This window comes from Panthera pardus, unplaced genomic scaffold, assembly GCF_024362965.1.
Source record: "Panthera pardus isolate Hobbes unplaced genomic scaffold, ASM2436296v1 HiC_scaffold_21, whole genome shotgun sequence".
Classification (NCBI taxonomy): domain Eukaryota; kingdom Metazoa; phylum Chordata; class Mammalia; order Carnivora; family Felidae; genus Panthera; species Panthera pardus.
The window spans coordinates 69,313,180-69,327,574 of NW_026526777.1; the positions used below are offsets into that span (position 1 = coordinate 69,313,180).

The 14,395-nt window shown below is 48.9% G+C and overlaps 1 protein-coding gene across 6 annotated transcripts in view; it reads left to right on the forward strand.

Moving 5' to 3' along the window:
• NVL (nuclear VCP like) overlaps nt 1–14,395 on the forward strand; it is an 89,530-nt gene that overhangs the window by 40,628 nt on the left and 34,507 nt on the right. For all 6 annotated transcript variants that reach the window (XR_002076480.2, XM_053909462.1, XM_053909463.1 and 3 more), the window contains 2 exons: nt 1,607–1,726; nt 5,785–5,884. Coding sequence is in view for 5 of the 6 variants with exons in the window: in XM_053909462.1 (XP_053765437.1) it covers nt 1,607–1,726; nt 5,785–5,884 (220 nt within the window). In the remaining variant the exon portion in view is untranslated. The remainder of the gene's footprint in view (nt 1–1,606; nt 1,727–5,784; nt 5,885–14,395) is intronic.

A 14,395-nucleotide genomic window follows, 5' to 3' on the forward strand; every position in this document is an offset into this window, starting at 1 on the left:
TTAATCACTGTCACCTTCGTTAAGATTGATTTTTAATCTGTCCTTTTGAAATTGTAGGTTTATCTTCCCCTAAATTAAGTTTCCCTTTGGCCATTTGGTTTGCTCTAGCCACAGTGCATTTTGCCAGCTGTGTTGATCGTTCCATCGACCCCTGTCTGATACTTGACCTCTCCCAGCTCACTGTTACTTTTTCTTTTAAAATATCTACTATTTTGGTCCAGCATTTCAAATATAATTTTTGCTGACTTGGATTCTTTAGGAAATTGAGCCAGTCTGCTGTATTTATATACCACACAAGATGTTATGATCAAGGCCACGACTTCTGCTTCCCAAGGACTATCTAGACCAGCCGGGAGTCTCAGTAGCAGGAGACTCTGTGAGGGCAGAGTGGGGAGAGCAATAGGAAGAAAGTCGGGGACCTTCTCGAATACCGGGAGGAGTGGAGGCAGGTTGGAAGACAGATCAAGTAAGGGAAGCACCTTGAGCAAAAGTACCAAGAAAAGACAGGACAGATGAGAAGACAGAAAACCCTCCCGTCACTGTCGTCCATGGCGTGTGCTTTCTGCCTGCATTACTTTATCACGGCCGTGTGGTCACGAGAGCGTAACAAACACTGGCGGTGGGGTCGGCACTGGAAACAGTTTGCAGACTCTGTCCTGTTTAGCAGTTTTATTAGGAGAAAACATGCTTGGTTCACTAGTTTGAAATTTTACGAGAACAGTCTCTTAGGCCTCATGAACAGTGAGACCATATTCTTACACGTAGCTCTCTGCATTAACTTGTCCTAATGTTATAGGACGTTATGAATTACTGTGTTTCTTGACTGATCTTACTGTTTCATGTTTTGACTTAGATTTTACGGTATGGTATGTCCAGTGAAACCTGTTGAAGGCCTCACTGGCTCACTTCGCCTTCTCTGATGCCAAGTGACCAAGTAGATCTTTCATTAGCAACTTGACCCACATGGAAATGATGGTCGAGCAGGAAATGGCAGTAAAGTAGTGTTGGATTAATGACAATTACTGCTGGGTGTTTTATATGCATACAGAGTAGGAGATCAGTTCTTTTTTTTTTTTTTAATGTTTATTGATTTATTTTGAAAGAGAGCAAGCAGGGGAGGGGAAGAGAGAGAGAGAGAGAGAGAGAGAGAGAGAGAATCCCAAGCAGACTCCGTGCTGTCAGCACAGAGCCTGACGTGGATCTCGACCTCACAGACCTTGAGATCATGACCTGAGCCGAGATCAACAGTTGGTCACTCAAACCTCCTGAGCCACCCAGGTGCCCCTCAGGAGATTAGTTCCAAAATCACAGTGTAGAATTATGGGATTGTGTCTGACCTAGAGAAGACCTCACATTTACTTTGTCTTTGTTTTAGAAACGAGGTAATCTATAGGCTTCAATAATAGCTGATTTTATTAAGTTGAACCATACACACTTGGCTGTGTTTCTGCATCAAAAATGGTTATATATCAGCAGCTCCATGCGGATCAGCCTAGTACTTTGTGGACTCTGATATTTAAATGTCTTTTAAAACTAGTTTTACTGTAATTTGGCCCAAAGCCCCAAAGTTGAACAGTCTCTGCATTTTATTTCTGTGCGTGTTCAGTACGTTGGTGAGAGTGAGCGTGCAGTACGACAGGTGTTCCAGCGAGCCAAGAACTCCGCGCCCTGTGTCATATTCTTCGACGAAGTGGACGCCCTGTGCCCTCGAAGGTCAGACCGAGAGGTAGGCGTATGCACCGTAAGCCTTTTGTAAGTTCTTATGAAGTCATTTCCTGAGAACACTGAGGTTCTTTAAGTGAAGAAACCTGGTAATTTGGAGTGAGGGCCTAGGCGTAACAGTTGTGTTGTTATCAGCCCTCGTATCCGTTTGTCTGTGTCATTTTGGTGGCACGCTTGTGACTCACAGGGGTGAGCAGCTGGGGGTTGCAGTGATGGTGGCTGTGAATAGCCCGCCTCGTAATCTTGATCCTCATCAGGTGAATGGGCTCTTGAGGCCCAAGAAAATGTGCCTCGCGGTTCCACGCACCCAGGATGGAGTCAGGCGGTGCGCTTTCTGACGCGGTACAGTTCGTGCCTGGGGAGGACGGGAAGTGGGCCTGCACCGCATTCCGCCTGCACGAGTCTGCAGCGTCGCTGGTCACGGGAACGTCAGCACAGCCGGGGCCTGGAAGCAGTCGTTATCAGAAGGACCTTGTCCCAGAGTCCACTGCTGTAAAGAGCACGTGGCCTTCTGGAAACCAGTATGAAGACTGTCTAGTGGGTACATTTGTGACACGATGACTAAGGAAGTGATTATGTTTCTCTTGTGATTCATCTTCAGATAGTTATCTTGTGTGTGCCCTTAGGCTGTAAAACATTTATTAAATTCATTTCACTTAGAATCTCCAGAAACATTCCAAAGTCTCAAGAACAAAACTTGACTAATGTGAGTGTGAGTCATGTCTCAGTGATTCTGTTTCCTCATCCAGTAGTCATCAGTAGCATCCCAGAAAATCCTTCTGGTCTTATCTCTGGGGGTGAGGTCAGTGGCCACGCAGAGGTCCTTCCCAGGTCACCCCGCCGGCTGGCAGATCCTGGAATCTGGTGGGGGATCCAGAGCAAAGCACTGCCCTTTCTGTCCGGCTGGTCAAGGCATGTTGTGCTCTGGAGTTGACTCCTATTTATCTCCTTGTCTTTGGTTCCGAATAAACCCTTCATTTGTCAACAGCCCCTATGTTGGTTTGCAGCCGCCTGTTAACGGCTGGTGATTTTGACTTTGGACAGGTGCAGTGAGTGGGTCGAGGCTGGTCGGCCATTGCCACAGAGAGGTCTGTGGCCACACGAACCGTGCTCTGATGTCTGGGTTCTCGCTCGTTCTTGGATGTTTACTAACACGTGTTTCCATTTTCCAGTACCTGTGTTCTTCTCTTTGGACATTTTCACCTGAAGGGGATTCTGAAGGAGAGAAATAGGGAGAAAAATGGGAATACATATTTCTTTTTTTAGCGCGTGAGTTATGCATGGACACACGCTTGTGACAAAACTCAAATTTAGTACACGTGTTAGTAGATCAAGAGTCCTTCTTCCCATTTCCCTCTGTTACTCTCCTTGGAGGTTTTCACTCAGTTTCGTATGTAGTATTTGTTATTCTACAACTTTCTCCATAAACTTAAAAACATGTATGGTTTAGAGTTTTATATGAATGTGGTCATGCATCTTGATGATTTTCCCATGTGCTTAATGACTTAATTTTTAAACGATTGCATAAATGTTCTACATTCTGGAAACAGAAGGATTTCTTTAATAATTCTGTTTTAGACATTCACATTGTTTCTAATTGTTTTTCTTACAAACAGAACTGAAATAACACTCTAATCACATGCTTTTGTGCACATGTATGTGGACCTATACATACTATGTTTTGGAGCTGACATTAAATCATCCTTCACAAAAAAATACCGGATACATATGCCTGCCAACAGTATTGTCAGCAATGGCTAATACCCATCTTTTAATCTTTCGTCAGTTTTATTGTCAAACGTGACATTAAATCTTAGTATTCACGTCCCTGATTATCAGTGAGGTTGCTTGTCTTCAGTGAATTTGTATTTCATCTTCTAGAAATTGCCTGATCGGATACTTTGATCCTTTTGCTATTAAAACTTCTTTTTTATCTATAGGAGCTTTTACGTGTGCTAGAAATTAATCCATTGTCTGATTGTGTGTGTTGGCACGTTTTTCCCAGTCTTCTCACTTACCTTTAATTTTTTTTATTACGTACAATGTTATAATTTTGTTATAGTAAAACGTGCCTTTCACATTCCTGTGCTGATTCTGAGGATTTTGTCTGGTTTAGGTAGGACCGTGTTTGGTTGGTGTCTGGGGCTGCTTTACTGTTCTGAGTCAGGATTGTCACTATGTGCATCTCCTGACATATTAGCTTTGTGTCCTCAAGGAGTGGTGACATGCACCGTTTCTTTTCTGGAGAAATTGTTACCGCCTCTGTGTTGAAGAAACGCAGTAATCCCACCGCCCCCCCTCCCCCCGCCACACATACACAGCACTACTTTTCTCATTTCTTCCATTGGGCACTTAAAACCTTTCTGTGTCAGAGTGAGTTCCCCTGTGTCCACCACCGCCCTGGACCTTTCCCTTAGGTATTGCCGTAGATCTGCTTGTGTGCCTCTGGGAAGAAGCCTCGTGGCCCAGTCCAAAGATCTGGAACATCTCACATCCCAGGGGCTCTCGTGAGGCTGAGTCTACATTTGCCCAGTAGGAAATCTGTTGCGACTCTGGATGTAGAGTTCTCTCTTGTCCAGCAAGAGACGGGGACACGGGATTGAAAATGCGAGAGAGGGGGCGCCTGGGTGGCGCAGTCGGTTAAGTGTCCGACTTCAGCCAGGTCACGATCTCGCGGTCCGTGAATTCGAGCCCCGCGTCAGGCTCTGGGCTGATGGCTCGGAGCCTGGAGCCTGTTTCCGATTCTGTGTCTCCCTCTCTCTCTGCCCCTCCCCCGTTCATGCTGTGTCTCTCTCTGTCCCAAAAATAAAATAAAAAACGTTGAAAAAAAAAATTTAAAAAAAAAAAGAAAATGCGAGAGAGGCTAATGTCCTGGAAGAGAGGAGAGCCCCGAGTAAGGGTCCTTGCTCCATCTTTGTTTGGATCAGAAGGCTTACAAGCGTGATGGACTGGACGTGCACAAAGAGACAGTGGAGTCTTGAACATTAACTCATGGGCGTGGGGGAAAGGGGTTTTGGAGATATGCTGTGTTAGGGTTCGTGTCAATACAAAACAAAATCCTGGCTGTGTGGAAGGTTGTTTACAGCAGACAGGAGGCCCCACCTCTGTTTACCTAAACTGGCCTAGGGGACTGAAAGGAGAAAGGAGCATGCTACCTCAGGGTCAGCAAGGCACCTTTGTTTTGCTAATTAGCTCCACTCTGGGCAACTTCACCCTGCGGTGGTCTTAAGTCCTGTTTACCCGTTTACCTATTTTATGGTTCCTCCTTCCTGTGAAAGCAGCTTTCTGCTATTGTACTAAGTTGGGGGGCATTTCCGCCCTGAATACCTAATCTTGTTTACCTCATCTTGGATGTTTTCATCTTGAGATTTCCTATTCCTATACCTTTGTCCTATACTGGGGGCCTTTGCCCCGTTTACCTAATCTCGTTTACCCAAACTTGGGTGTGTTCACCCTCTGACTTTCTAATTCTTTATGCCTTGTTAACCCATGGTGCAAGCTCAGGGAATTCCTAAACTTATTCCCCACAGCCATTAGATCTTTTCTTTTTTTTTTTTTTAAGTTTATTTATTTTGAGAGAGAATGCATGTGTGCTCGAGGAGGGGGGCAGAGAGGGAGGGAGAGAGAATCCCAAGCAACCTCTATGCTGTCAGTGCAGAGCCCAATGTAGGGCTCCATCCCACAACCATGAGATCATGACTTGAGCCGAAACCAACAGACGCTCAACTGACTGAGCCCCCCAGGTGCCCCGTAGCCATTGGATCTTTGAATAACTTGGAGGCACGAGATTTAGATCAGCCAGGCCTGCCCTTGTCTGGCTGTGAGGCCTGGACACGTGGCCTCTCCGAGCCTCAGCTTCCTCGTGGATAACATGATTCCGGGGACTTCCTGCCCCTGCGTTGCACAGTGCCGGGATGTAGCGACCACTCAGAAAATAATGGCCGTTACCTCTCGACAGAAGCTTTCTTGAAGTTAGCTGGTACGTTACTTTGTATGGAAAAGAATGACGATGCGGTTTTCTTTTTATCGGAAACTGATGGAGGTGTGTTCATTCCCTTTCAGACGGGGGCGAGCGTGCGCGTGGTGAACCAGCTGCTCACCGAGATGGACGGGCTGGAAGCGCGGCAGCAAGTTTTTATCATGGCGGCCACCAACCGGCCAGGTAGGGGGTGCTCCCCATGACTGTCAGCGCTCCACGACACCGGGATTTACATTCATGCCACTAGAGGAGGGTTAAGTTTAGGAAATCCCTTGTTGGCTCGTAAGTTGAAATAAAACCTTAGGAAGCTTTTATGCAAGTGATAGTAAAAAAGAGTTTTATTGCTTAGATTTGGGGGATTTTTCTGTGTTGGTCCTCGGAAGGTTGTCTTGTCAGAAAACCCAGTGTCCGCTTTTGACCACACAGATGTTATCAGAATTTGTGTCCTGCGGTTTCTCCCAAGCTTATAGGAAACAAGGACCAGGCTCTTCACTTCATGTGAAGGTTGAAGATAGAGTCACGAGGTTTTATACCGGGACCACGTCACCATCCCTGCAGTAACTGTTACTTAAAGTTGTTACGAGCTTCAGCGGAGCCGAGGGGCTTAGAAAAGGCCCATAATGTCAGCACCCGGCTCTTACTGAGGGTCCCAGAGTCTCTTCCTGTTGCTAACTACTCTGCCGTCCTCGTGAGCCGCTGTGTCGTAGCCACCCCGCGTGGACACTGGTGTTAACTGTCTGCCACCGTCAAGCTCACAGAATTTGTCTTTCGGGTCTTGTAAGTTACTTTGAAAGGTAAAACCTCCGTGAAATATATACGATTTCATTTTAAAATGGAAAACGGAAACATATGAAGGTTTGTACTTTGACGGCAGTAAAGTACCGTCTCTGGAATCCGGCGGACCTGGGTTTGAGTCCTGGCTACAACTCTTGTTCTCTTACCGGTTCTGTTTCCACCCCCACCCGTGTGACACCGGCCGAGCACCTGTGTCACCCGTGTGACACTGATCACACGGAGCTGGTGTCAGAGCCGGCGAGGCTGCCACCAGGACCCTCGCGCTGCTGACCGGCCAGCTACAGGTGAACCCTCAGGTTCAGTAATTCGCCACGACAGTTAAAGGAATGCAGGAAAGCACCGTACAGTTGACCCTTAAACAACACAGGTTTGAATTACGTGGGTCCACTTACACGCGGCTTTTTCTCGTGAACACGGTGCAGTCCTATAAACGTATTTTCCTTATGGCCTCCGTAATGTTTTTGTTCTCTGCTGTACTTTATGGTAAGAATACAGCATATAACACAGAGAACGTGCACACCGTGTGTTAATTTTTACGTTACCGGTAAGGCTTCCAGTCAACAGTAGCCACTAGTAGTGTTTTGGGGAATCAGAAGTTACACAAGACTTTTGAGCGTGCGGGGCTGGGGAGAGGGAGCAGTCGGTGCCCCTAACGCCCACGCTGTTCAAGGCTCACTGTACTTGAGTTAGTTGCTGTTTGTTGTGAAGGATGCACACAAGGCCAGGTGTGGGGGGCAGTGCAGACGTCGGGGGCCCTCTCCCCTTGGAGCCAGGGCACACGCCAGCCTGGGAGACCGGTGTGCTCGTCAGCAGGACGCTCCCAAACTCTGCCGCCCAGAGCTTCCCTTGGGGTTTTATGCCTTAGTCACTGTTGGTCGATGGCCGCGCGATTGAACCGTCTCCCCAGAGATGTGTCTCCCACTTCTACCCTCTAACCACGGGCTTGGTCTTTCTGACAACTGGCCCATCCTGAAGTTACTATCTTGGGCCGACCTTGAGTTGGTCATTAGCGTAGCAAAGACTCCCATCCCTGGGGAATGGCGAGGCTATTTGAAGCTTTCTGACAGGAACCGAGGACAAAGAGCAGAAGCCTTCTTGGTTACACCACCTCCGCTCTGGGCACACGTTACTTCCAGGATAATGACGCCAGTTGGCAGGATGGTCGTAAAGGGCAGTGTGTCTCCCACGGCGTGTGGCAAGGAGCTGTTCAGTAACTACTGCCTCTTGCCAAGAGCACGTTTGGTGACAGCCAGGGTGGCGGTCCCGCGGTCCTACACTCACAGCTGTCCCCAGGGGAATCTGGAAAACCTCACATATCTCTGTGCAGAATCACACCCTGCGTTTTCTGGTAGACGCAGAGTTTTTCTGAGAGATTTCGAGAAGACACCGTAGTCTGCGATAAGCCATCCTGTCTTCACCTGGCACTCGCCGTTTTCGTGTTTGGTGATCGTAAACACATATCTTTAGCTTAGTCTCTGTGGACTAGAACGTAACAGGTCCCTCCGTGTCCCTGGGTTTTACATGAATCCTCGCCTCAAACAGTGCAGGTGCGTGTCCTTTCCCGGTCTCTGTTCACCTCTGAATTCTCTGAATTCTCGACAGCTCTCCGGATTCTTAGCTGTGAAAGCCCGGGCTGAGTACAGTAGCCTGTGCTGACTTTAGCCATGGTGAGGGAGACAGGAACACGGTGGGCACCTGTGTCTTGTCCCTTCCGGTGTCCCTGAACCTGTTTCCTCCGCTCTGCCCCTCCCCCGTCCCCTTACCCGCGGAAGAGATCCTGCTGCCTTGCTGCCTACAGAAATCCAAGAACGGCCCCGTGGGTCATCCGTGTCACCCGTGCGCGTGCCTGTGGCGGTTCTCTTCCCTAGTGCGCTGTCCTGCAACATTCTGTTTGTGACTTGTTTTCTCCCCGCTTCCAGAAATCTCTTCCCACCTGATGGCTTTGGCCACATGACAAACTACCACCATACTCAGCGGCTTCAAATCACCATTTTTGCTCTGACCCACAATTTTGTGGGTCGGGGACTCCGGAAGGGCTTGTCCAGAGGTTCCTCTCCGATCCCGGTGCCATCAGCTGGAGTGGCAGGGCCAGAGGACCGTCTCCGTGGTGACGCTTCGGCATCTCCGTCCCCTCCTCACGGAGCGTCCCCTCTCCAGGCCTCTCCTGGTGGCGTGGGCTCCCGCTGGCGGGATCCCGCATCCTCGTTCTCACGTGACCGCAGGGTTCCAGGAGCCGAGGGTGGAGGCTGCCATTCCTGCTAGAGGCGGCGCCCAGGGGACAGCAGTGGGGAGGCTAAGGTTCCGGGGCAGGGACGCAGGGCACGAACACCTGCGGCCGCTCTGACTCTTCGCACACAGGCTTCTTTCCTGACACGCTCTGTGATCGCACAAGGTGTAGCTCCACCTTTCCGTTTGGTGTTGAAGACCCACCGGTCAGCGTAAGACTCTTTAATTTCTCAGCACGTCTTCTCTTCTCATCAAGTATTTATGGAGTTTTTACCGTGTGCCTGGTCCTGCTTGGCTTTGGGAATTCAAAGGCTAAGAGTTTGGAAAAATGCTTTGTGTGTACTGTGATTTGGGGCTGGGGAACTTGGGTACGTAAGAGACAGACTGGCTAAGAGGGTAGAGAATGACTTGGCGGGGGCGAGGGCGGGGGGGGGGGGGTGCGGGCTGACTTAGAGATGATGGTCCAGGAAGGCTGTTGCAGAGGTGCTATGTGAGCACATGTACCCAGGGCGTAAGGGGCGAGAGCACCTGGCTGCTGGGGCCCAGACACACCAGCTGCTGCCGCTGGCAACGCACAAAATCGAAGGCAGAGAAGGGAGTCCTGCTGACAGAGGAAAGGAATTTATTTCCGCGAGGCCAACGCCAGGGATGAGGAGGGAGCACGGGGCAGGCCGACTCCCCCAAGCCGCCCGCCCGGGTGGGATGTGTGTGACGTTCCTCAGGCCCTCCTGGCTGCCCAAGGACTGGGGACAGGATAAAAGACACACGGTTGACTGATAGAGTCTCCATCAGTTTATAAATATCTCAGTAACGTTACAAGGAAAAGGCAATTTTATCAATAGCCTAATCTCCAGGGACTCCCTACTGTCTTAGTGATAATACTCTGCTGGAGGGAAAAACAATCTTAGCTTGACAAGAGCTAGGTCTCCAGTATCCTTGAGTCTTCCTTAGCATATGGAAGTCCCACTGGAAACTTCCCCTGGGCTGCCCCCAACTCCACAGTAGAGAAGCTGTCACCTGCACTACCCCAGTGCAGCTCTTCCTCCCCATGGGTCCTGTCCCCATGCTTTACTAAAATCACCCTTTTGGTACCAAAGACGTCTTCAAGAATTCTTACTTGGCCATCAGCTCGGAACCCCCACCACCACTCCAAAACCCCATCAGGGAGATGGGAGGCTGGCATCCCAAAAGACTGTCTCCAAAGTGCTGAGCAAAGGTCCAGGTTCAGAAAGGAAAGCGTGGGACAAAGTTGGTGGGCACTGAAAGGTTGGTCATCGTCTTGGGGTCAGTCGTGGGTGGGGTCTTGCTGGGACAGGACAGTCCCCGTTGCTTCAAGGGGTAGTTTCGGTTCCCTCTGGGGATGCTTTGCCTGCTGGGTGTTTCCCTGAATTCAGAAATTTGGAAATAAGTACTTAATCAGAAAGTACAGACTGAGGGGCGTCTGGGTGGCTCAGTCAGTTGAGGGTCCGACTCTTGATTTTGGCTCGCGTCATGATCCTGGAGTCATGGGATCGAGGAGCCCGCTTGGGATTCTCTCTCTCTTTGCCCCTCCTCTGCTGACATGCACGTGCTTTTCCTCTCTGTCTCTGTCTCTCTCTCTCTCTCTCTCTCTCTCTCTCTCTCTCTCTGCCTTCCTGTGGGTCACTTGAACATTTCTTAGAATTTCATTTTGATTTACCTGTTATTTTTGAGTGTATCTCTTTGTAGAGTGTTTTTTGTGGATGAGGCGGTTGTAGAACTGCATACACGTAGCTTCTCACTGTTTACTGATGTCAGCATTTCTTTTGCCAGTTCCAGCAAGGAGTGCATGCACGGCCTGCCTTGGAGTTCCTGCGCCAGCCCCATTCGGGACTGTCCTCCGTGTCCCTTCTCCACTGTCTCAGAACCTCCTCAGCGTTCTTATTTTTGCCTCAGCTGTGGAATGAAATTTTTTTGAAGTTTGTTTGTTTGTTTGTTTGTTTGTTTATTTTGAGAGAGAGAGACAGTGTGAGTGGGGGGAGGGGCAGAGAGAGAGCGGGAGAGAGAGAATCCCAAGCAGGCTCCGAGCTGTTAATGCAGAGCCCGATGTAGGGCTGGAATTGATGACCCGTGAGGTCGTGACCTGAGCCGAAACCAAAGTCAGACGCTTAACTGACTGAGCCCCCCAGGCGCCCCCTGTCAAATAAAATTTTAAAACTTAAGTGGAAAAGGAGGCTTTGTTGTATTTCCAAATTTTTGCTCTTCCCATCGATTTTTCTTTTCTGATGTTCCTAATTTTTTTCCGACATTCCTTTTTGTTTCAGAAACTCCCTTTAGTTGTTCTTTTAGGTGTGTTTAGCTTGCGGCGAATTTTCTTGGTTTTCATTTATCCAAGAATGCCTTGATTTCCGGTTCTTTCTTTCTTGAAGCCTATATGGAGTTCTGGGTTGACAGAACTCTTTTCTTTCAATACCTGTAAATTGGGCCACTTCATGCCAGCCCTCGTGGTTTCTCCCTTCCTTCCTTCCTTCCCTCCTTCCTTCCTTCTTTCTTTCTCTCTTTCTCTCTCTCTCTTTCTTTCTTATTTCTTTTTTTAATGTTTATTTTTGAGAGAGAGTGGGAGACACAGAATCCAAAGCAGGCTCCAGGCTCCAAGCTGTCAGGACAGAGCCCGACGCAGGGCTCGAACTGACAAACCGTGAGATCAAGACTTAAGCCAAAGTCAGACGCTTAACTGATTGAGCCACCCAGGCACCCCCACCCTCATGGTTTCTGGACACAAACCTGCTTTCGTGTGAATGCCCTAACAGTACAGGTAGGGCGTCAGTTCCCTCTGCTTGGAAGACTTTTTCTCTCTTTTTTTAAGGTTATTCATTTAGAGAGGGAAAGCATGAGCGGGCAAGGGGCGGAGAGAATCCCAAGCAGGCTTCATGCCTGTCAGCACGGAACCTGATGAGGGGCTCGATCACACAGATGGTGGGATCATGACCTGAGCCGAAATGAAGAGTTGGATGGCTAAGCCAGCTGAGCCCCCCCAGACGCCCCTCTCCTATTTTCCATTTCTGTCATCACTTTTTCCCCTAACTTGTGAGGTGCTGCTTTCTACAAAACAAGGGAAAGAATTGTTCTGTCCCCATCCCCCCCACCTCGCTGCTCTCAAGACCTGTGATGTCCCTTGTGTGATGTGTGGCACACCAGAGTCCACCCCCTGTCCCGGAAATACTCCGCTTCCCTGTGCTCAGCCCCAGGAGATGAAGGTCCCTGGACAAAGTCCACTAAGACCACCGATGCCCTGATTGTCATCTCCTGTAAAGGACATTCTCAGAGAGGAACTGTCTGTCCCCACTGAATCCTCTGTGCCGCTGGTTAAAAACACTCCTGCAGACAGGTATACCCAGATAGCCACACCAACCGGGTAGGGTCTCTACTGCTCAGCGGGGGTCTGTTTCCTACAGTAGCAACACGGTATTCAGAAAGTTTCTGCTCTCCGCGCAGCTCTGTTGAAAAATCTGTAAATTATGACACAAAGAAGTGTAAACTTCTGGACAAGGATTAGGTCTGCGGTTTTATGTTTGAGAGAAAGTTCCTAGTTCAGAGTCTCTATCCATCGTGATAAGCCCTTAGTAGTTTTTTGTCAGGCGACTCGATGGCTGGCAACAAAGAAGAGATTTATTCCATTACACACAGTAAGATATTCAGCCACTTAAAGTTCCAAGTAAAACCTTCCCTTTTGTGTCCAGTCTGAATGGCCCTGGATCGTTGTTAAATTCTCCTTGAGTTGGTGCCGTGTTCCGACCTGTGTATCTCGCCCTTTGGCACAAGGCTTCCCTTGTAAAAGTAACCTAGGCCCTGGCATCATTTCTGCTGATTCTCAGGAACCCGCAAATAATAAAACTCAGTATTTGTTTTGTGAATTGTAAGAAGAGACCTGCTCCTGTTCCGTGAAGGTCGTCTGATCTTGCGGTAATTTTCATAGACATAGTATTGATGGTCTTGTTAGTCCGGTTTCTAAGTCTCGAAGAAAATGGCTTTATTGAGATCTATAATATGCCATAAATTTTACCCATTTTAAGTACACGATTCAGTGGTTTTGAGGATATTAACAGACTTGTACAGCCATCCCGACAGCCTGATCTGAGAACATTTCTGTCACCCTCAAGAGGATCTGTGCGTGTTAGCTGCCCCTCCCCATCCGTCCCCACCTGCAGCACTGTCTCCCGAGGCCTCCGCTTCCGTGTGTAAGTGGAGTCACACATGTGGGCTGCGGGGTGTGCCCTCTCCCGCTCGACGTCCTGTGTTCAAGGCACATCCGTGTGGCGGTGTCAGTACTCCGTTCCTCGTACTGCCGGATGACGTTCTGTCGTGTGGACGTAAACGTTCCACCCGTTCTCCGGCCGGTGGACATTTGGGTCGTGTCCACTTTAGGGCTGTTGTGAACCTCCGCATACAAGGTTTCGTGTGGCCGTATGTCATGATTTCTCAGGAGGTAGATACCTAGGAGTGGGGCCTGTGGGCCACATGGCGACTCTGTGTGTAACACTTCAGGAAGCAGCCAGACTTTTCCAGAGAGGCCCAGCGTTTTCTGTTCCTGCCGATAATTATAACAAAGCCAAGTGTGGGAGTTCGGATGTCTCCACACCCTCAACGCTTGTTACAACCTTTCTAGTTGGTTACAGCCATTCCAGTGGGTGTGAGGTAGTATCTTACTGTAGTGTCTTCTTTCGAGAAATACCTGTTTGAATCCTTCACCCATTTTTTTTAGTTGGGTCATGCCTTGTCATTGAGCAGTAAGAATGATTAATTCTAGGGGCGCCAGCGTGGCTCGGTCGGTTAAGTGGCCGACTCCGGCTCAGGTCATGATCTCACGGTTTGTGAGTTCCAGCCCCGAGTTGGGCTCTGCGCTGACAGCTCAGAGCCTGGAGCCTGCTTCCGATTCTGTGTGTGTGTCTCTCTCTCTCTGCCCCTTCCCCACTCGTGCTCGGTCTCTCTCTCCCTCAACAATAAACAAATACTAAAAAAAAATTTTTTTTTTAAAGAATGACTAATTCCAGATACAAATCCACAGCCAGGTGTATGATTTGCGTGTATTTTCTCCCAGCCTGTGGCTGTCTTTTCACTTTCTCGATGGTGTAATTTGAAGAACAAAAGTTTGAAATTTTGGTGAAGTCCAATTTATAGATTTTTAATCACATGCAATTTGTGTCCTGTCTCAAAAACTCATTGCCTGATTCAGGGTCACAAAGATTAACCCCCGTGTGTGGTGACGGTTTTACGCTTCCAGTGCTCACACTTCGATCTTAGACTCATTTTGAGTTAATGTTTGTGTGCTCTGAGGAAGGGGTCCCGATTCACCCTTTCGCACGTGGACGTCCACCGGCCTCGGCACATTTGTGGCATCTTCTCCCCATTGAATTGTTGGGGCACCTCTTGAAAATCGGGGGTCCGTCTGCAGCAAGGTGGAGTTTTTCCTGAAGTTGGAAGTCACTACCTTTAGCTCTTAAACGTCAGCTTTTTTTGGTACTCGGTGGGAGAGCGGTGCTTCCTCACCGGCGGATGGAAGGGAGGGCTCTTCACGCATCCTCCTTGTTTGCGAGTGAGCGGATTTTGTCTTTGCAGCGGTGGGATTTGGGCTGACTTCTTCGCTGCGGACGTGAGAATTATCTTGACTCTGAAGACTCCCATCTGTGCCACATCGAGGTGGGGAGCCACTTAGCA